Source organism: Mauremys reevesii, linkage group 13 (genome assembly GCF_016161935.1).
Source record: "Mauremys reevesii isolate NIE-2019 linkage group 13, ASM1616193v1, whole genome shotgun sequence".
In the NCBI taxonomy this organism is placed as follows: Eukaryota; Metazoa; Chordata; order Testudines; family Geoemydidae; genus Mauremys; species Mauremys reevesii.
The window spans coordinates 21,514,702-21,534,213 of record NC_052635.1 but is presented as its reverse complement, the minus strand read 5'-3'; the positions used below and the strand labels follow the sequence as shown (position 1 = coordinate 21,534,213).

At 45.0% G+C, this 19,512-nt stretch overlaps 1 protein-coding gene across 8 annotated transcripts in view; it reads right to left on the bottom strand.

Annotated features, from left to right (window-relative positions):
* TOX2 (TOX high mobility group box family member 2) overlaps window positions 1-19,512 on the bottom strand; it is a 257,961-nt gene that overhangs the window by 35,892 nt on the left and 202,557 nt on the right. For 7 of the 8 annotated variants that reach the window (XM_039499255.1, XM_039499252.1, XM_039499258.1 and 4 more), the window contains 2 exons: window positions 18,604-18,843; window positions 10,142-10,369 (listed from right to left, as the gene is read on the bottom strand). In XM_039499255.1, the coding sequence (XP_039355189.1) occupies window positions 10,142-10,369; window positions 18,604-18,843 (468 nt within the window). The remainder of the gene's footprint in view (window positions 1-10,141; window positions 10,370-18,603; window positions 18,844-19,512) is intronic. The other variant, XM_039499259.1, reaches the window with a different exon arrangement.

Genomic DNA, 19,512 nt, shown 5'->3' with positions numbered 1-19,512 from the left:
GAAATGAGGAGCTCAGGGTGCAGGAGGGGGGCTCTGGGCTGGGGTGCGGGCTGCGGCTGGGGGTGTGGGCTCTTGGGTGGGGCTGGGGATGAGGAGTTTGGGGTGTAGGAGGGTGCTCCGGGCTGCGATCGAGGGGTTTGGTGGGTGGGAGGGGGCTCAGGGCTGGGGCAGGGGGTTGGGGCATGGGGAGAGACTCAGGGGTGTAGGCTCTGCGTGGTGCTTACCTCAAGTGGCTCCTGGAAGCAGCGGCATGTCCCTTCTCCGGCTCCTGTGCAGAGGCACGGTCAGGCGGCTCTGCACGCTGCCCCGGGTGGGGACAACACGCAGAGTGGAGCCCCACGGCTGCCTCTATGTGTAGGAGCCAGAGGAGGGCCATGCCGCTGCTTCCCGAAGCCGTGTGGAGCAGCCCCTGACCCTACTCCCTGGCTGGAGCTCATGGGCCAGATTAAAACGGCTGGTGGGCCAGATCCAGCCCACGAGCTGTAGTTTGCCCACCCCTGCTCTGTAGTGATCCTGGCCAAGGTACTGCCACAGGCAAGGAATTTATGGACTATCCTTCACCAGCACAGAGATGGTGGCTGGGTTCACTCAATGCCATATAACTTTTAAATGTAGCATAATGGGACATACAGCTCAATGTATTTGTGATACTTAATGGGCATGTGCTGTGAAATGGTCATTATGTATCAGAAAGGTGTGACTCGATAATGCAATGGCTCCGGTCAGCTATGAATAGATTCATCAGACAACCAAACCCCTGCCCTTGGTCCTCCCCTCCTGCCTCATCCTGGACATTCTCTTGAAGAGCTGGCACCAAAACTCACCTGCAGGGAGAGCTTTGAGACCATTTGAAAACAAGAAATGATAAGGTTTGCAATCTTTGTCCAAGCAAAATAGAGCCCTCAAGTCCAAGAGGCTCTGGGAGGAGTTCACGTCCAGTTATCCTCTTATAAAAAGTGGAAAGCTCAATGAGGCAAATGATGCATAAAAATATTGTCTGAATATGACTAATGTGCTGGGAGCACTTTTGCCTCCTTTAAAATCATAGAATCAGACAAATGTAAGACTGGAAGGAACCTTGAGAGGCCACCAAGTCCAGTCCCCTGTGCTGAGACAGGACCAAGTAAACCTAAGCCATCCCTGACACATTTGTCCAACCTTTCTTCTGAAAAACCTCCAATGATGGTGACTCCACAACCTCCCTTGGAAGACTGTTCCTGAGTTTAACTACTCTTAGAGTTGGAAAGTTTTTCCTAATATCTAACCTACATCTCCCTTGCTGCAGATTAAGCCCATTACTTCTTGTTCTACCCTCCAGAGTACATGAGAACAACTGATCACAGTACTATTTATAATATCCCTTTACATATTTGAAGACTGTTACCAGGTCCCCATCTTAGTATTCTTTTCTCGGGACTAAACATGCCCCATTTTATAACTTTTCCTCACAGGTTTTCTCTACCTTTTGTCCTTTTTGCATGTCTCCTCTGGACTCTCTTTAATTTGTCCACATCTTGTCTCAGAACTGGACACAGAACTCCACCTGAGGCCTCACCAGTGCAAAGCAGAATGGGACAATTACTGGCAGTGTCTTACATATGACACTCCTGTTAATACATCCCAGAATGATATTAGCCTTTTTCAAAACTGCATCACATTGTTGAGTCATTAAATGTGCAATTCACTATAACTGTAACTCCCAGATCCTTTCCAGCAGTACTACCACCCAGCCAGTTATTACTCATTTTGTAGTTGTACACTTGATTTTTCCTTCCTAAGTGAAGTACTTTGCACTTGTCTTTATTGAATCTCATCTTGTTGAATTCAGATCAATTCTCCAATTTGTTAAGATCATTTTTAATCCCAATCCTGTGCTCCAAACCCTTCCCACCTTGGGGTCTGTGATGTTATTGATATAATCTGGGACCATATAGAACATGGTTGCAACCAAGGTCCTGTAGTGGCACCAAATCTTATGTAAAGGGGGTCATATAAGGTGTCTAAGACCAGGTTATGGGTTGCTGGTTATGATTATGCTGTCTGCATGCATGTGTCGTTTTGTAGTTGAAGTTCTGAATACTGGCTCTATACTGTCTGTACTTCAAACTTATGCTGTGCTTCTGGGAAACATCCCAGACAAGCTGGTGTTAGCCCTGCCTAGCCTGCTTGATGGCCCATTAAGGACCATCAGCTATACAACTGACCCATTGAGAGAAGGCAGATAAGCCTTGTAACTCAGCAAAGTATGCAGGAACTTGTCCATGTGATTCCGGACTGCATTTTGCTGTAATTTTCCACAGTAAGGACAAAGAGGTTCTTACACCTGGAAAAGACTATAAAAGGCTGATGCCATCTTGTCTTCAATCCTGCTTCTTACCTCTGGAGGGACTTTGCTACAAACTGAAGCTCTGAACAAAGGACTGAATGACCCATCCCAGCTGTGGATGTACTCCAGAGACTTGATTTGAACCTGCAGTTTATTCTATCGCTGCTACAAGCCTGAACTAAGAACTTTGCCATTACTGTATGTAACTGATTCCATTTAACCAATTCTAGCTCTCATCTCTATCTTTTTCCTTTTATGAATAAACCTTTAGATTTTAGATTCTAAAGGATTGGCAACAGCGTGATTTGTGGGTAAGATCTGATGTGTATATTGACCTGGGTCTGGGGCTTGATTCTTTGGGATTGGAAGAACCTTTTTCTTTTATTGGGGTGTTGGTTTTCATAACCATTCATCCCCAGGACGAGTGGCACTGATGGTGATACTGGGAAACTGGAGTGTCTAAGGGAATTGCTTGTGTGACTTGTGGTTAGCCAGTGGGGTGAGACCAAAGTCCTCTTTGTCTGGCTGATTTGGTTTGCCTTAGAAGTGGAAAAACCCCAGCCTAGGACTGTAACTGCCCTGTTTAATCAATTTATCCTGAATTGGCACTCTCAGTTGAGTCCCACCAGAACCGCATCGTCACAGGGTCATTTGCAAATTTTAGAAGCATATGCTCCACTACATTATCCAAGTCATTAATGAAAATACTGAATAGCAGTGGACCGAGGGTGACCCTTGTGAGACCTTACTAGATAAATCCTCCCAGTCTGACAGAGATCCATTCACAACTACACTTTGAGTATGGTCTTTCAACCACCTTCTAGTCATTTCATCTACACTACATTTCCCTAGTTTGCTTTTGAGAACATCAGCTATCTACAGTCTTGATTCGCCATACCTTACAGATCCCAAACTTCTGATGACATCAATGGGAGTTGTGTGTGTGCAAGGAATGCAAGGTTGGGTTCTTTATGTTATACCAGCTACACAGTAACATTTTGGGGACATATCCCTAAATCCACAGTTTTTATGCAGGAAAACCCTTGGTAGAGTCAATGGGAATTTTGTCTGAGCAAGAACTCAGTAAAAATTGAGTAAGACCTTCAGGATTTGGCTCATTGTTTGCCTGGTTTTAATTGTTGTAAGGAATCCTTTATTATGGGGCTAATGGTATGTCTTTCTGAACACTGGGTTGTGTGGCAGACTGCAATTCATACTTTGCATGGACCTTACTGAGAGATTATCTCCATGTGCAAAACAATGTAAATTAAATTTCTTTCAGATACTTTATAAACATTTAAAAAAACATCTGTGTCTCTAGAGCTAGGCATGTACTAGAACCAGTAATGAACTCTGAAGAGTCTTTTCAGAGGATCTAGTGAATTGTAGCCTAGTAAAGAGAGTGCTGAGAGTCAGGATTGCTGGTTTTTATTTCTATTTCGGCCAAGGATTCAACAAAGTGACTATTCTAGCCACTCACCTTCTCCCCCCCCTCACTTTGCCCATCTGTTAAATAGGGATAATGATGCTTACCTACCTATTTACAAAGGAATGTTTGAGTTAATATATTAATTGTAGAAATGTAGGCCTGGAAGGGACTTTGATAGTGAAGCCCCTTGCACTGAGGCAGGACTAAGTGTTATCTAGACCATCCCTGACAGGTGTTTGTCTAACCTGCTCTTAAAAATCTCCAATGACAGATTCCACAACTTCCCTAAATAATTTGTTCCAGTGCTTAGCTACCTTTACTGTTAGGAGGATTGTATCATGCTTTGAGATGCTTAGAAGAAACGCCCGATATACTGTATGTTCTGAGCACCAGTCAGTGTTTTCATATATCAAAGAAATTGTGTTCATTTAACCTGTCTTTTTTTCCTTAGCATTTGCTTAGGAATGTAAATGAAGGAGACTGGAAATACTGGCAGCTTGGCCAAGAGAAAGCAAATAGGGACTAAACAAACCATAATCCAGCCAAACTGTTCAAGAGCAAACGTGTCCCATCTCACAAACCACCAGTGCAGCCCCAGAGTCAAAGATAAATAGTGTCCTCTCTGCCAGCGCCTCAGGCGGATGGGGTAATTGTAGCAAGAGAAATGTATACAGATGGAGACAAAACCAGGAAGTTAATATTTAAGCATTCAGACAAGGAACAAATGACTTAATTAAATCAATTAGAAAGCGAGAGAAATCGAGCCACTTATAAAGCATGTGTAAAGAAATGGAGAGTGCCATTGCTCTCTTGTAAAAGAAAATAAGGGAGAATTAGCAGGCAAGAAAAATGGGCTGGTTTAATTCCTTCTGTTAATTAGAGCTGAGCGTTCGCACCTTGCTCAGTCAGGGGTCGCACCAGTGTTTCCATTATGTAAACCCAATTTTCAGCTGGGCTGGGCTGAAACTGGGTCTCCCATCCACAGAGACATCTTTAACATATTAAGAAAGGAAGATGCAGTTAGGGCTGAAATTAAGTGGCAGGAATAAAGGCAGAGAAAGCTGCTGTCTCAGAAGCCTCGGCTGGGTTTCTTCTGTGCATCTATAACTCAGATATGCCATGGCTCTGTACATAGGAGGGGACAGAAACCTAGGGGCAAATCCAACCCCTGCTCTGCGGAGGGTCTCTTGGCAGCTGAACTGATGCAGCTCAGCTGTGTAAGGGGGAGGTGGAAGGACCACAGGGCATGGACTCTGGTATGGCTGCTCACAAGGGTGTGAGGGGGGCATGTATGGGCTGCATGAATCCTCCTGTCCTCCTCTTCCACCAGATGCTGCAGAAGGGAGGGCCCCTGGGGTCTACTCCAGCTGTTGAGCCAGAAGGGCCTTTGTGCAGCTGCTCCATAGTCTGGGAGGCAGAGTCCTCTCCCGTGGCTCTCTGGAGTTAATGGGGTTATATCAGGGGTAAATTTAGCCCATTACATTCCTGGAGGGTCCTAATTCATATGGTGTCATAGGACGATTTACTGTGAGAGTCAACCATAAGCTACAGGGGAAGGTAGGTTTTAAGCAGAGTATTAACGACTAGAAGTGAAAGTTGCTCCATGGCATAGAGATGGGGGCAGGGGGGAAGGAAGGGCCGATTTTCAGATGAAGGGTGCAGCCCATGCAAAAGGCACCAACTGCTGTGGACAGCATGGAAGAGGGGACAGAAAGACGTCCCAGAATGGAGAAGTGGAGTCCGTGGGCTTGTTTTTTGTCTTGGTTACATTGACCAGGATTACTTCTGCACGACACCAATGCAACTGAGATCAGAGCGGAAGCCAGAAAGCAGATGGGTATGAGGTCAGAGATGTGGAGGTGGAATAAGGCTCTGGAGAGATCTGAAATGTAGGAGCGTCATTCTGAATTGGGTTGAACAGCTATATAAGGGGGAGCTAGAGTGAAGGTGACAGTGAGGATAAGACTGGTATGATTCCCAGACCTGGAAAGAAAGAACATTCATAGGGGTCATCTGGAATTGACCAGACCAGACCAGACTCGGGGTCCATCTAATTCAGTATCCTGTCCCTAACAGTGACCAGTGAAAGATACGTCAGAAGCAGGTGCAGGAAGCCCTGCAACAGACAGTTGCAGGATAGCCTGCTGCCAAGCGATATTTCTTTCTGACCCCCATTAGTGGTTGTTGTCCTATGCCCTGAAGCAGAAGGGTTTATATCCCTCCTAGAACAACTCTGTTTATTTAAAAAAAAACTTAATATCATATCTCTAGGTATTCTCATTTTCCATATAAATGTTCAACTATTACTGGAATTCTGCTAAGTTCCTGGCCTCAATGACATTATGTGGCAATGAGTTCCACAGGCCAACCTTGTGGACGTGCTGAAGTACAGAGAGTAATTATTTAGGAAGACTAGTAGATAAGGATTTCAGGATTAAGAATTTTAATAGAGGCCTGGTCAAAGCCAGGATGAATCCCAGCAAGAGGATGGTGCTGGACACCTTCCAGAGAGCTAAGACGTAAGAGGACAGAGAAGGTGTGAGGCCAAGAGGAATTCCAGGAGGTCTGGCTGTAGGAGCAAAGCAGAGGTGAGTGTGTTAAGTGAGAACAGGGTCAGAGAAAGGGAACAGAGTACTTTTTACCTAGGGGGAGAACTTTGGGGCTGTTTAGTAATAAGAAGTTATGGTGTATTCAGGAGACAAGACACAGCAGCAGAGAGATGGGAGAGGATTGGATCAGCAAACAATCAAAAGGGTCATTGCCATAGAAAGGGATGTCCAAGACTTTACACACCATGCCCTAGCTGTTAAAGTCCATTGGGTGAATAATAACCAGAATATGGGCTCGATTGTGCAACCACTGATCACAGTGCTAGTAATCTCATTGAAGTCAGTGGGACTCTGCCTGAATAAACACTCATTGATGTGAGTGACTAGTGACTGAGGGTTGCAGCACTGCATCGTGTGAAAAGGGCCTATGCACATTCTGACAGCACCCACCAGAACTAGTCTGACCATCTGGTTTATCATGTAAAGGACAGGAAGCATGAAAAATCCTTTTTAGTCACAATTTAGAAGTCATCTGAATATTCATTTTCTCAACTGATTCTGGGTTTCGGATGCAGGGGTGGTGGAAGCTTTCTAACAGTGGGGGAGCCACCAGTGCCCAAACCGTGGCCCCGCCCCATCTCCGAGACCCCTCCCCACTCCTCCCTCCGTGGCACCACTCTCGCACTACCCCTTCCCCGAGGCCCCACCCCTGTGCTGCTCCTTCCCCCTGAGGCCTCTCTCCTGCTTCCCATCTCTCGGCTTTATGGCAGATAAAAAGGGTGGGGGCATGGCCCCCAGACCCCCCTGTTCTGATGTCATTTGCAGTCTCTCAGGGTGAATGATGTACTTCTCTCAATTGGCATTTTTATATTTATACAGGTTAGAGATTTCTTTAGAACGTAAGAAAATAACATACATCAAGGAATAACCAATACAAATGGTATTGAAGACAGTACAGAAGCCTCATGCAGCCTGGCAAACAACACTAGTGTGGAGAGTCATGAATCTTTGCAGTGAAATAAAATGCCTTTTACCCCACTGGAGTGAAAAACATCTATGTTGTTTGTGTCTGACCCAAAGCAGCAGGGACTATTTTCCCAGCATAGACAGAACCAATTGAAACGAAAGCTATCTGCTGCTCCTGTCTTAAGAGTAGCCACCTGGAATCCTGGCAGTGGGAGCACTGGGAACTCAGAGACAGAGGGCACAGGTCCCAAGTTGTCAGCAAGTCTTTAAAGTGAGGGCTCTGTGCTTTAGGAGAGAATGGTGAATTTCCGAACGGTTGGATTCAGAGACCAGTCGTAGAAAATGTCAGATCTCTCCCCTTCTGATAAAAAGACACACTTGCTACCAAAAAAGGGTGCCCTGGGGTCTTCGCAATAGGCAATTACAGGGCTTTTGTAACTGACTCAACATCAACAAGAATAGCTAAACTGAGCCTAGAAATCTCTGCGTGAAACAGACTGTGGGCTGTGTGATGGCTACAGAGCAGGGATGTTCCCTGTGTGATGTTACACTGAAGATCTGCTTCCTGGGCTTTTTTGAAGTCTTAACACTGGAGTTGAGGCTGCCAATGTGGCGAGAAGCTATTGTAGTTTATAGGCAAGCCCCAAATCAGTGAATCAGCACATACAAAACTGTCTCTTGTCTAGGCATATTTTACATGACTAGCTGTAATAACAAGCCCTGAGAATTTCCCAGCTTTTGCATGCATACAAGGGATTTCTATTGTCTTAAATAATGTTTATTATTATTCAAATGAAATTACTTCCCAAAGGAAAGTCCCTCCTCTCCTTCCCAATGGCATGAAAGGTCTCTTTGCAAAGGACAAAGAACATAAGAACGGTCATACTGGGTCAGACCAAAGGTCCATCTAGCCCAGGATCCTGTCTTCCAACAGTGGCCAATGCCAAGTGCCCCAGAGGGAATGAACAGAACAGGTAATCATCAAGTGATCCATCCCCTGTCGCCCATTCGCAGCTTCTGGCAAACAGATGCTAGGGACACCATCCTGCCCATCCTGGCTAATAGCCATTGATGGACCTATCCTCCATGAATTTATCTAGTTCTTTTTTGAACCCTCTTATGTTGGCCTTCACAACATCCTCTGTCAAGGAGTTCCACAGGTTAACTGTACACTGGGTGAAAAAAAAATACTTCCTTTTGTTTTAAACCTTCTGCCTATTAATTTCATTTGATGGCTCCTAGTTCTTGTGTTATGAGAAGGAGTAAATAACACGTCCTTATTTACTTTCTCCACACCAGTCATTATTGTATAGACTCTATCATATTCCCCCCTTAGTCATCTCTTTTCCAAGCTGAAAAGTCTCAGTCTTATTAATCTCTCCTAATATGGCAACCGTTCCATACCCCTAATCATTTTTGTTGCCCTTTTCTGAATCTTTTCTAATTCCAATATATCTTTTTTGAGATGGGGCGACCACATCTGCATGGAGTATTCCAGATGTGGGTGTACCATGGATTTATATAGAGGCAATATGATATTTTGTCTTATTATCTATCCCTTTCTTAATGATTCCCAACATTCTGTTTGCTTTTTTGACTGCCGCTGCACACTGAGTGGATGATTTCAGAGAACTAGCCACCATGACTCTAAGAACTTTCTTGAGTGGTAACAGCTAATTTAGACCCCCATCGTTTTATATGTATAGTTGGGATTATATTTTCCAATGTGCAAACCAGACTGCACATTGCATAAGCAGCTCAGCGCTAAAGCTCAAGCTATCTTCCCTTAGACACTACAATGGTATGTATCTGATCATATCCCCTGACCTGCACAGGTGGGAGACATTGTGTGTGGTTCTATCCTTTCCCAGTGGTAGGAGCCTGAGCTACCTCCATGAACGTGTCTACCTCTCCGCAGTCTGCAGGGAGTGCCCAGGAGCCAGGGAATCCATGCAGGAGGGAGAGAGGGAGGCTGGGGCACATCACCCCCCACCCCCAGCTCTATGGAGGTCAGAGCAATAATACAGCCTTAGACCTAATCTGACCTGACACCATCATTCTAACTCACCCCAGTAGAGTAACTGCCATTAAAATCCATAGAGTTCTACTCTGTGCCCTAGTTAATATTACTGCAGCAATCAGTGTGTTCCCTACGTACTCATTTAGCGACTATCACAAATACTGTCAGCAAGGCTAATTACTTGTGAACTGCAACAGTAAAGATGTGACTAGCGGATGCACTGTGTTAACAGCTGATCACCTAACGGGTCTCCAACATGTCAAGGAAGCTGCAATTCCGACATGCAGTGTGGTGGGATGGGAGTTATAATGTTAGCTTTGATAGGTCAGGCTCTGAATACAAAACTTTAAAAAAATCTGTTGCATGCAGGAACTCCATCTGCGTGTGTGCTCACTAGAGGATGAAGGACAGAAGCACTCAGAACATATTCACTAGTGGCTTCTGAATCACAGCTCTATCAAATGGCATGCAGCAGGTTGTGAGCATTCCAGGCCAAGTCCATAAAAAACTATCTTTGATTCATTGTAGCTGCACTGCGTTATGATATAGCTGCTCTTGAGATTTGTGTGTGGAGAGAACTTACCTCCACTAGAATTATCCAGGGGCCAGGTCACACAATTACTATACAGAATTAGGAGCTCGAAATGGTGCATGCAAACCCTAAAGCCTTGCTTTTAGTGTCAAAGGGCACTTCAACAATACTCCTGAAAATAGCCTCTTTTTTGTGCATACACCTTTGGTTGCCTAAGCTCCAAACTGTGCTTCTAACATGCTGGGCCAGATTCTAACTCACTAGATGTAGCAAAACAAAACCAATTTAACAGCTGTAACAAACCAGATCAGAAACTCACCTGCTTTTGTTCTTCTCCCAAACTATCCCACATTGATGCAACAATTTTTGAAACATCTCCGAATGTAGCATTTGGGTTTTGCCCTTTGATAGCTGCTTGCGTGTCTCTGAAAAACAGGGCATAAGCTGACACAGGCTTCTGGGGCTCGTTGGGGTCCTTCTTTTTCTTCTTCTTTTGGCTTTTGGGTTTCTTGCCCAGGTCTGTTGATGGTCTCTTCTCTCCAGAAACCTGTAAAACCAAAAGGGACCCAGTAATGACCAACTCTCTCTGGTTGGAGTTGAAGATTCTGGTGGTATTGGGAAAATGATGAGACAGGAAGCCAATGAAGGAAGAGCACTCATGACAGGCACAGGATGGCACCTGACACCAGAACCTGACTCTCTCCCCAATATCATGCCTTTCACTTGTACAAATAATTTGTGAAGTTTAGTGTTCAACCAAGTGAGGAACCAATAACCCTGGCTAGGGGCAGTCCTAATGCAGGCAGCTGCTGGGTTTCCACAGCTACTCCGCCCTGCCCTCCAACACAGGTATCTCATTACTGCCATCCTGAACCACTTGAGCACTTTGCTGGTTATTCCCGCCTCGAGGTTCCTGATGTACTTGCTGTGTATCGTATGAACAAGACGGGGCCAGCACACTCTGTTTTTCAACTCCCTCCCACCTGATCTCTCACCAGTACCACTCTCTGATCTCAGTGACCAGCCAGCTCCTTACGCCCCTGAGGATTTCACCACTGATACTACATTGTTAATCTAGCATAGATCAGTTTTTTAAGCGGCAGTGTATTGAAGGCCTTCGCAAATTCCGATTAATGCGTCTATTTCACCCAATGCTGCTCCTATTGTCACTTCCCCAAAGACATCAGTCAGGTTAGTCAAGCAGGCCCTCCCTTGGTGTAGCCTGTGGAATAACTCCACGGAAGTTCCACCTGGCCTCCGACTGCCTGCTTGAACAGTCATTCAGGAATCTTTCCCAGTCCGTATGTTAGATGCATTGGGCTCAGTTTGCCACAGCTCTTCCACTGATCCCTTTTTAATATGGGGGAGGGGGGGGTCATTTTAGCTTCTCTCTCATTTTGCACTCTGCTCCCCTCCAGCTGTGCCCAGGCATTCATATTTTCTATTCACTGCCTCTTTCTGCATTGTGGGATGCTGGGTGTACACCTCTGGAACTGTCACTGCAATTCTCTCTGACTTGTGCTTGTGTCATGTAGTTTCATGAGCTTCTCACTCCTTGTCCCCCAGTACATTCCTCTCTGTGCGGCATGTTTCCCTCCTTCTCTTTTGTGAGCACCAAGACTAAAATGACAGCCTGATGTACCCCCACATTCCTCATGCTCTCTCCTAGGGACACAACCTCGCGCAAGGCTTCCACTAAACAGCTCCCCAGATACTTTCACTTGCTCTTGCTTATTTCCCCTAACCATCCCCTGGAGGCTCATATACTCCCTCCCTGTGCCCTGCCCATTTCCTCTGCCCATGACCTCCCCGTTCATTTTGCTTTCCAGATGGTTTCATTCAGCAGCGCACACATTTTTCCAAAATCCACTTTCACGTTTTTGCTTTCCCCTTTCTCAGACTCGTCCCTGTCCTGATTTCACCCGAGTGAAGTCATGGTCCATCTTTACTAGCCATTCCCCAACTTTCCTCATTCTGACTGTGTATGCTGTGTTCCTTTGCACCAGGTCTGCCTTGCCCCCGGGGCAGTCCTGGGCAGGGGTCACAAGCACTACCGGCACTACAGAAACAACACCGACACTGGAGCACTGTGCCCTTTCGGGGACATCTATACTTTGAAAGGCAGCTTGCTTCCCCCACTACTAGTGCAGAGCCTGCACGCATGCACACACACGCACACTCCACAACAACAGGGCAAGTAGCACCTCTGGGGGAATTCACAAGTAAACTGTAGTATATTGTTATGAAAACACTTGATACACAGCGCTTGTCCTTAGAGACCTGCCAATTTTGTGTTAAACAAGTAGACTCCTTTATCTGAATGCATTCAGCATTTCATGAACTTTGAAAAGACTGAGGTAACATTGACTATTTAGTTATCTGCAGCATCTGGCAAGGTGTTAAGGGAGAACAGGCCCTCTCCTGCATTCCTTGCTTACCTAAACATTGACCAAAGCCAAGGGGAGTTTTAAGTGCAGAAGGCTACGGGATCAGGGCTGCATTTTGTTACCTGTGATTACCAAGTCTCATCAGATCACTGTGCTGGGCAGGCCATTTAGTCCACTCCCTGTACCCTAACAGAACTGAATTCATTCTCCTTGAATTCTTCTTGAAGAGAGTCTAAGACTCAGCCTCCAGTGAGGCAGAATCCACAGCTTCCCTTTTTAGTTAGTGTCACCGCCAAACTTCTGCTTCTTATAGGGTCTGATCTTTGGCCTTGGGCACTTCCTTTTGCACTGCTCCATAGGCCACACTGCTGAAATGTAACCACTTTCTTTGCAGGCTGCTGTTCCAGGCTGGCATGCCCAGGTATTCCAGGGTGCTAATATAGCACATGTGACAGCTGGTAGCCAGAACACACAGTCACAGGGCTAAGAAATAACATACGGAACTTGAAAACAGAGAGTAAATTTCCAGGTGGAGGGCATTAGCTAAAGATGGTAAGATGCAGTATGGGTAAGTATATCAGGCATAAGCAAAAGAAAATCCATGAATATTGAAACGTACGTGTTCATCTACAGAGGAAAGAGATACTTTTAAACCACTTTGAACTCATACACTGAGGACCTCTATGTTCGTGAGTTAAGCCACACAACACCACTGTGAGGCAGGGAAGTATTATTAAACACATTTTAGAGGAGGAAAATCTAAGACACAAAGAGGTTTGTTGACATGTCCCATGTCAACAGCAGAGCCAGGAACAGAACCCAGAACCAAAGGCTGCCAGTCCTGTATTCTAACCACCAGAAACACTTCCTCAAAGGCAGAAAGTCAACTAGCATCTCTGCTTATCAAATGCTGACAGTGTCGAGACACTTCTCAGACTGCTCAGCAGTTACATTAGTTAAAGAGATACCCACTTTATCAGGAAGATGATTTTAAAACAGGAAGTTACTTTCACAATTGGAAGTTATTTGATATGTGTTGCCCTATCTGTATTCCCCTGTGGGTATGCATGTGCTCCAGGCCCCTGAAGCCAGAGAATTTTGAAAACAGTGTCTGTTGGTCTGTGCCTGCATCTTCACTCTCCTTATGACTCCAACTGAGGAGATAAAGGGCAGGGCGGACTGACCATGTCTCCAACTCCTGCTCTACTGTGAATCAAAAGATGATCCAAAACAGAGGGGAAGGAGGACGAGTAGTGAAATACAGACTGGGACCATACATCTTGAAGAACCTCCAGTAAGTAACTTCCTCTTCTTTGAGTGCTGGTCCTTGGGTGGATTCCACTGTGGGTGACTGACAAGCAGTACTCGGGTAAGAGGAGGGTGTGAGAATGCAGATGACAGAGCCGACTGAAGGGCCACCATTCCAAAGGATGCACTAGTGGGGGCGTCCTATACTGAAGCATAACGCCTGGCAGTATGACTGAAACTCCATGTAGTTGCTTTGTAAATATCAAGTAGAGGTATTTCTAGAAGCGATGCCACAGATGTCACTTGTGCTCTCATAGAATGAGCCCTCATCCCATGAGGGGGATGGAGATTAGACAGCAGATAGCAGAGCAAAATATAGACATGTATTTTACAGATAAATGGATAAAGACAACAAAGCTCTGGACACTGGCGGTTCCGACTTGGAGGTGAGAAGGAACTGGGGAGGCGGCTGGTCTGACTCACCTTTTATTTCCTTGGTTGGAGGCATGGGAAGAGCGAGGGTGCATATGCAGATCAATGGATTCTGCTTTCAAAATTGTCTAGCTCCAGACGGGTGGAGCACATGCATATCTACACATAGGGACCAGCACTTGAAGAAAAACACCATTTTATGATAGAAACTAGGCTGAATACCAAGCCCTTAAGCATAAAATGTAACTAGACATGGCTGTCTGTCTGTCTAAAGAAGGCCTCTGTCATAATGGCTTTGCTGATTTGATTGCAAGCACCAGAAGTGCTCGGAAACCACAGAGTTTAAGAGGACTCATTTTAGCTGGCACAGTTCTAATGTTCTCTGTTCATCAGCTCTTGACTGGCCATTAAGCTCGGTCTCAGTGCAGTGGCATTTGTCAAATGGACAGTTGCCCATTAGCGAATAAGCAAAAAAAACCAAAAACCCAGAATGAGACAGAAAAAAGCATTTAATGTAAAACTGCCAATTGGGTTGGAATGGGATTCCTGGGGGTGAAAGGCCACCTTATTAGGAGGAAAACATTCATAACAAGGTTTCACTCTGTGGGTGAGTTGGATGGCATTTTATCTCATTTTAATCTCAGTTCATCTACTTTTGTACTGATGGGGAAGAAAACAAACCCTCCAGCAGTTACTGGCCAAGGTGCAGCATTCAGTGGAGGAGCCAAGAACAAGAACCAGCAACTCTCAGTAACTATTAGGACTTCATGATCATTCTTATTTATACAGAGTCATCAGTGTGCGTGGCGCTCTACAGACACATGACAGACCATGTCCTGGCCCCACAGAGGATTCAGGCTCCTAACTTCTGTTGAAATGCCTTTGTGGATTTGGCTCTTACAGTCTTTAGCAGTGCGGATTGTGCAGCTTTCATGCCCCCCGTGCTAAGCAGTGAGCAGAGCTACACCACTGTTTAGAGTTCATTTTCTGCCGGAGTATGAATCTGGTACAGCGTAGTATGACGTAGTCCTGGCTAGAGGGAGGGGTCTTGCAGGCGGGTATTATGTAGGTGTAAACAACTTGATCATTATTACTGGCACCCTAAACCAAACCTGAACCAAGGCCCAGGTCACAGAATCACATTGTGCGGAGATGGAAAGATCTGTGAGATTATGTAAAGCCCCCACCCCCATCATGCCAACCAATGTACAGAGGGATTATTCTCTACAGTGGGATAAATTGTTCTGGGCCATTATGTCTCTTCCACCCTCCTGTCTCCTCCACCTTCACACTTTGCGTAAATGCCAGAGACAATCATGGAAGCACAAGGCCTCCTCCCTGCAAGCACCGTAGGGGTGCACCCCACCCCATAGAGGGGCACAGTCATGACCTCACCCCTTTGCCTGTGGAGCTGGCTGGGTATGCTGCCAGGGGAACAGGCTGCAACCTTTAAAGAGTTGGTGCATTGAGCATGTCCCCCCACCCCCCGGCACAGGGAGCTCGGGGAGGGATTGTATGTTCTGAGGTCCTCTGGGCCAGGATGGCTCTACACAGCGCCCAAAGGGAGTCAGTGTCTTCCTAGCACAATCTGGCTCTCGGTCTCCTCCCAGGGGTTCAGGAGCCTAGTGCTCACAGCAATGGGAACTGCCCCAAGGACTGAATGCCTTCTGCCACGGGTCACCAATAATGCAAGGGGCTGCTCAGAATGGCCTGGGTTTGCTGTTGTGAATGTTATTTTAACGTGTGACAGCGCTGTGATGTGTATCCAGCTATAAATGCCCCAAGAGAACACACTTTACTCCATTGGAGAGGCCGGTGTGCAGAACACTAGCTGTAACACAAAGAGTAAGCTGGGATGATTCACAGGTTAGGGTATCACATTATAAACAGGCTGCTTTAGTGTCATCTAGACTATTCTCAAAGAGGCAGGGGCTTCATTGGTCACATCTGGACTTTATAAAACCCGCAGGGAGCTTTCTAAAGCAAGGGTAATTGGGACTAAACCCATTCCCCCGGCTGGGCGAGTAGGAGTTGGATGCTCAACCCTGGGAACAACTAAGCCCGGAAAGACACTAAACTCTTAGGCTGTGGTATTCAAAGAGAGTTTAGCCCCGAAATGCCATTGAAATTTCCATTGGTCTTTCCTTTGAAAACCCCAGTCTTACTGATTTAATGGATGTGAATTCAAATGACTAGTCTGTGCAGACAGAGCAGGGACACAAGAACGTTTAGCTTTCCAGACACCTCTAGTGAAAACAAAACAGCCTCGTTTCTGCCTTAGTGCAGTGACAAAAACCACTTTTCAGCCATGAAGCGCCGGCAGTGAAGTCACTTAGCGCAAAATGTTAGTGTGCTCCTTTGCCCTATATCTAAATTATCTACCAGTATATTGCTTGGGTTCCCCACACTGACCTCTCAAGGCCTTGAAAATTCTCCAGTGAAGGGATCTTTCATGATATCTCTTGCAGTGGGACACTACTCTTCCAATAAGAGTTACAATTTAGTTCAGCATTTGGTCTCTATCCAGTTTTCACAAATTACTGGCTTTTGTGGGAGTAGAAAAACCACCTCCTGGCATCAGGACCATTTCTTATGTGTTAATATGATTTTCTTGGTAGATATTTTAATTCCTGTTCGTTAGAAACTCTTTTTATGACCTGTTGTACAAAGGTCGTTAATGGTCATAAAATAAATGATGGATTGATCCCTTTAAATATTTCCAACAGCTGTGTATATAGAGAAAGCAAACAAAAACGCAAAAGCCACCGTGACTCCAGTGGTCTCTTTACACTGTGGTTTCTTTTCTCTAGGAAACATACCACTTGATTATTGCTTCGCCTAACTTGCTATGTGTATACAGGATAGGCAAGGTATATATTTATGGCCAGAAAAAAAATACAGGGCTTTGTAAATTGCCTTAGCTATCTTGCTCCAAGAATCGGACATATCCCCAAATTCTGTCTCCCTCACATTCAGTACCGACTCGCTGGACCTATAAGAAATGTATCAGCAAAAAATCAGTGACCTAACAGGTAACTCCAGTATTATCATATTGTCAGGCTGAAACCTTGAAGGTGATTGGTAAAGGTACAATGAAAAAAGCTGCTGCATACACTGAATGTAGCTAGTCTAAAACTCACACTGCAAGAAAGGTTTTAGCTGCAAAGCAAATGCCATTTGCTTTCTGTGACCCCCGAGTTATCGGTGATGCAGTCTCTTCTAGCCAGCAGATCACCGAATTCCTCTAGCTGCATAGGGCTGTGCCAAATACACACAACCAAATTCTAAAACTGCAAAATCTGAGGATTTCATAAAAATACTTCTATTTTCAAGCAAAAATGTATTTTTATTGTTGCAAGTTAGTTCTAATGAAGATCAGATTTGCATTCACACACACTTTTTGAAATGTCATGTTTTGAGATGAACATTTCCATTTTATGAAAAGTGAAATGAAAACTAAGAATAATTTTTCCTGAAGTTTCATGAGAAAGCATTTGCTAGTTTGCTCAGCCCTAGTACTAGAGCTAAGCACTTGTTACTGCGGGTAACATACACACAGCTTGTAACAATTGGATCTTCAGGAGGTTTTTCTTCTGGGAATGAGGATACCAGCAAGCCAGTGATTCTGGTAATACAGCGTCTTCCTTAGAAGTACATCTTTCAGAAACAGTCCTTCCATGAAGGCTTAACAAATGGGTCAGCATCATCCCAGAAAGTTACAAGTCTAAACATCAAAGTACCCAATGATCAGTGAAGTACACAAGTCATTATGGCTGTACCATAATCATCTCTGCAATCTGCCCACATGTAAGGAGAGTCAGGGAAGACATGTGGACAACAGTGCAAAGAGTTTGCTCTGCTAGTGCATTCTCTGAGACTGACGCAGGATGCCTATGGTGACTTAGAAATCTTAGCCCAAGCTGTCCTTCAACGCTTCCTCCACACCAGTCCTAATGAGGCAGGTGATTTTTATTTTATAATATTCCCTACATTTTACCTCTTTGTTTCTCAGTTCTCTTCATCCACTCAAGACAACTGGCATCCTAATGGCTTCTGACCACTAGCCAGCCAAGAATGGCAAGCAACTTTCACTATATCCTGTGTCACCATCACTTTATTTAACTGTCCTAGGTAATAATTGGCTGCTAAAAAATGAATTAAAAGACGAAGGATGCTTTCTTTGTTATTTGACACAGGTGCTGATGTAGTTAACTAATACATACCACTTCTTAAGGACTCTGCTAAATCACATGCTAGATTTTTGCTTCTCTCTTCCAACACAAAGTCTAGTTTTACAGATACAGTCTTTGAAACTGGAAAAAAATTGAGCACTGAAGCATGTATTTATTGTCAAAATCCTAATTTGAAAGAACAATGTAGTATGATGTATCTGGCAACTGCAGCAGGAAAGAAAAGACTTAGGGGAGGAAACTTCTCTCAGAATTAGAGACTTTCATTCCTTTAGTTGTTATATGCACCAATATAGCACAGCAATGTTTGATAAGATTTGCAAATCTGCCATGCTTTCGCGCGTCCTAGCCCAGAAACATTATCTGTAACAATCGCCTGTTACAGAGAAAGTCTCTCTCTATCTCTATGCAAAGGAAAAACAAAAGGCCTGTTCTCTTATTAGAGAGAATTATTTCTATCACTGTAAATACTGTCTGTCATTCTCTTACTGTATGTCTGTCAAAACAGGCATGGCTGCACGTACCTTATAATGTGATTCTGTCTCCTCTTCCTGAGTAGAACTGGAGGGAGATGGTGTAGCAGATTTACTTCCTGGGGGTGATGGGGAACCATGGGTAACACCGCTCCTCATACCCATCTGAGAAATCAGCTGTGACTGGCTGAGGGCACTCATGTGACCGGCTAACATCCCTGGTCGATTGATCAGGGGGACTTGACGGTTGGAATCATAGGAAGTGGCGTCTGAGTGGACCATCTCCTGGATCTGAGTTAGGAGAATATTACTTTTTAATTAAAAATGTATTTTATTTATTGTCTTATAAAATTACTTTATGATGAACTATTATTGACTGATTTAGAAATTATATTACAGAACTGGTAGAGAAAAATCATCTTCCCTGCCCCTTTCCAAAACAAAAGAGAGCGAGTTGGGCAACGTGTGCTTGGGATTTCTCCTTTCCATAATTTCCCTGTGGGAAAACAAGGGTTACGTCTACACTGCAGCTAGGAGGTATAAGTACCAGCTCAGGTAGCTGCAGGCACGCTATGTCTGCTTGAGCTAGCATGCTAAAAATAGCATAGCAGCATGACTGTGGCAGCACGGCTAGCTGCCTGTGTACATCCTTAGGATCTCAGGTGGGGTTGTGCCTGGGCAGATAGCCCAAACTGCTGCCTTGGCTGCTGGGGCCACCCCGTGATGCTATTTTTAGTGCATTAGCTCAAGCAGAGCTAGCATGTGTATGTTGACCTGAGCTGGAAATTACATCTCCCAGCTGCAGTGTAGACGTACCCTAAGGGATTACAACATAAGGGCTTAAATTGTGCCAGTAAAATGTGTGTGAGCATGTACCAGCAGAGAAATGCTTCAGGCTGTATTAGTGGGAAGAAACTTCCCCCAGGGGCAGGCTACAGCCAAATTGTCCAAAGTGTCTGA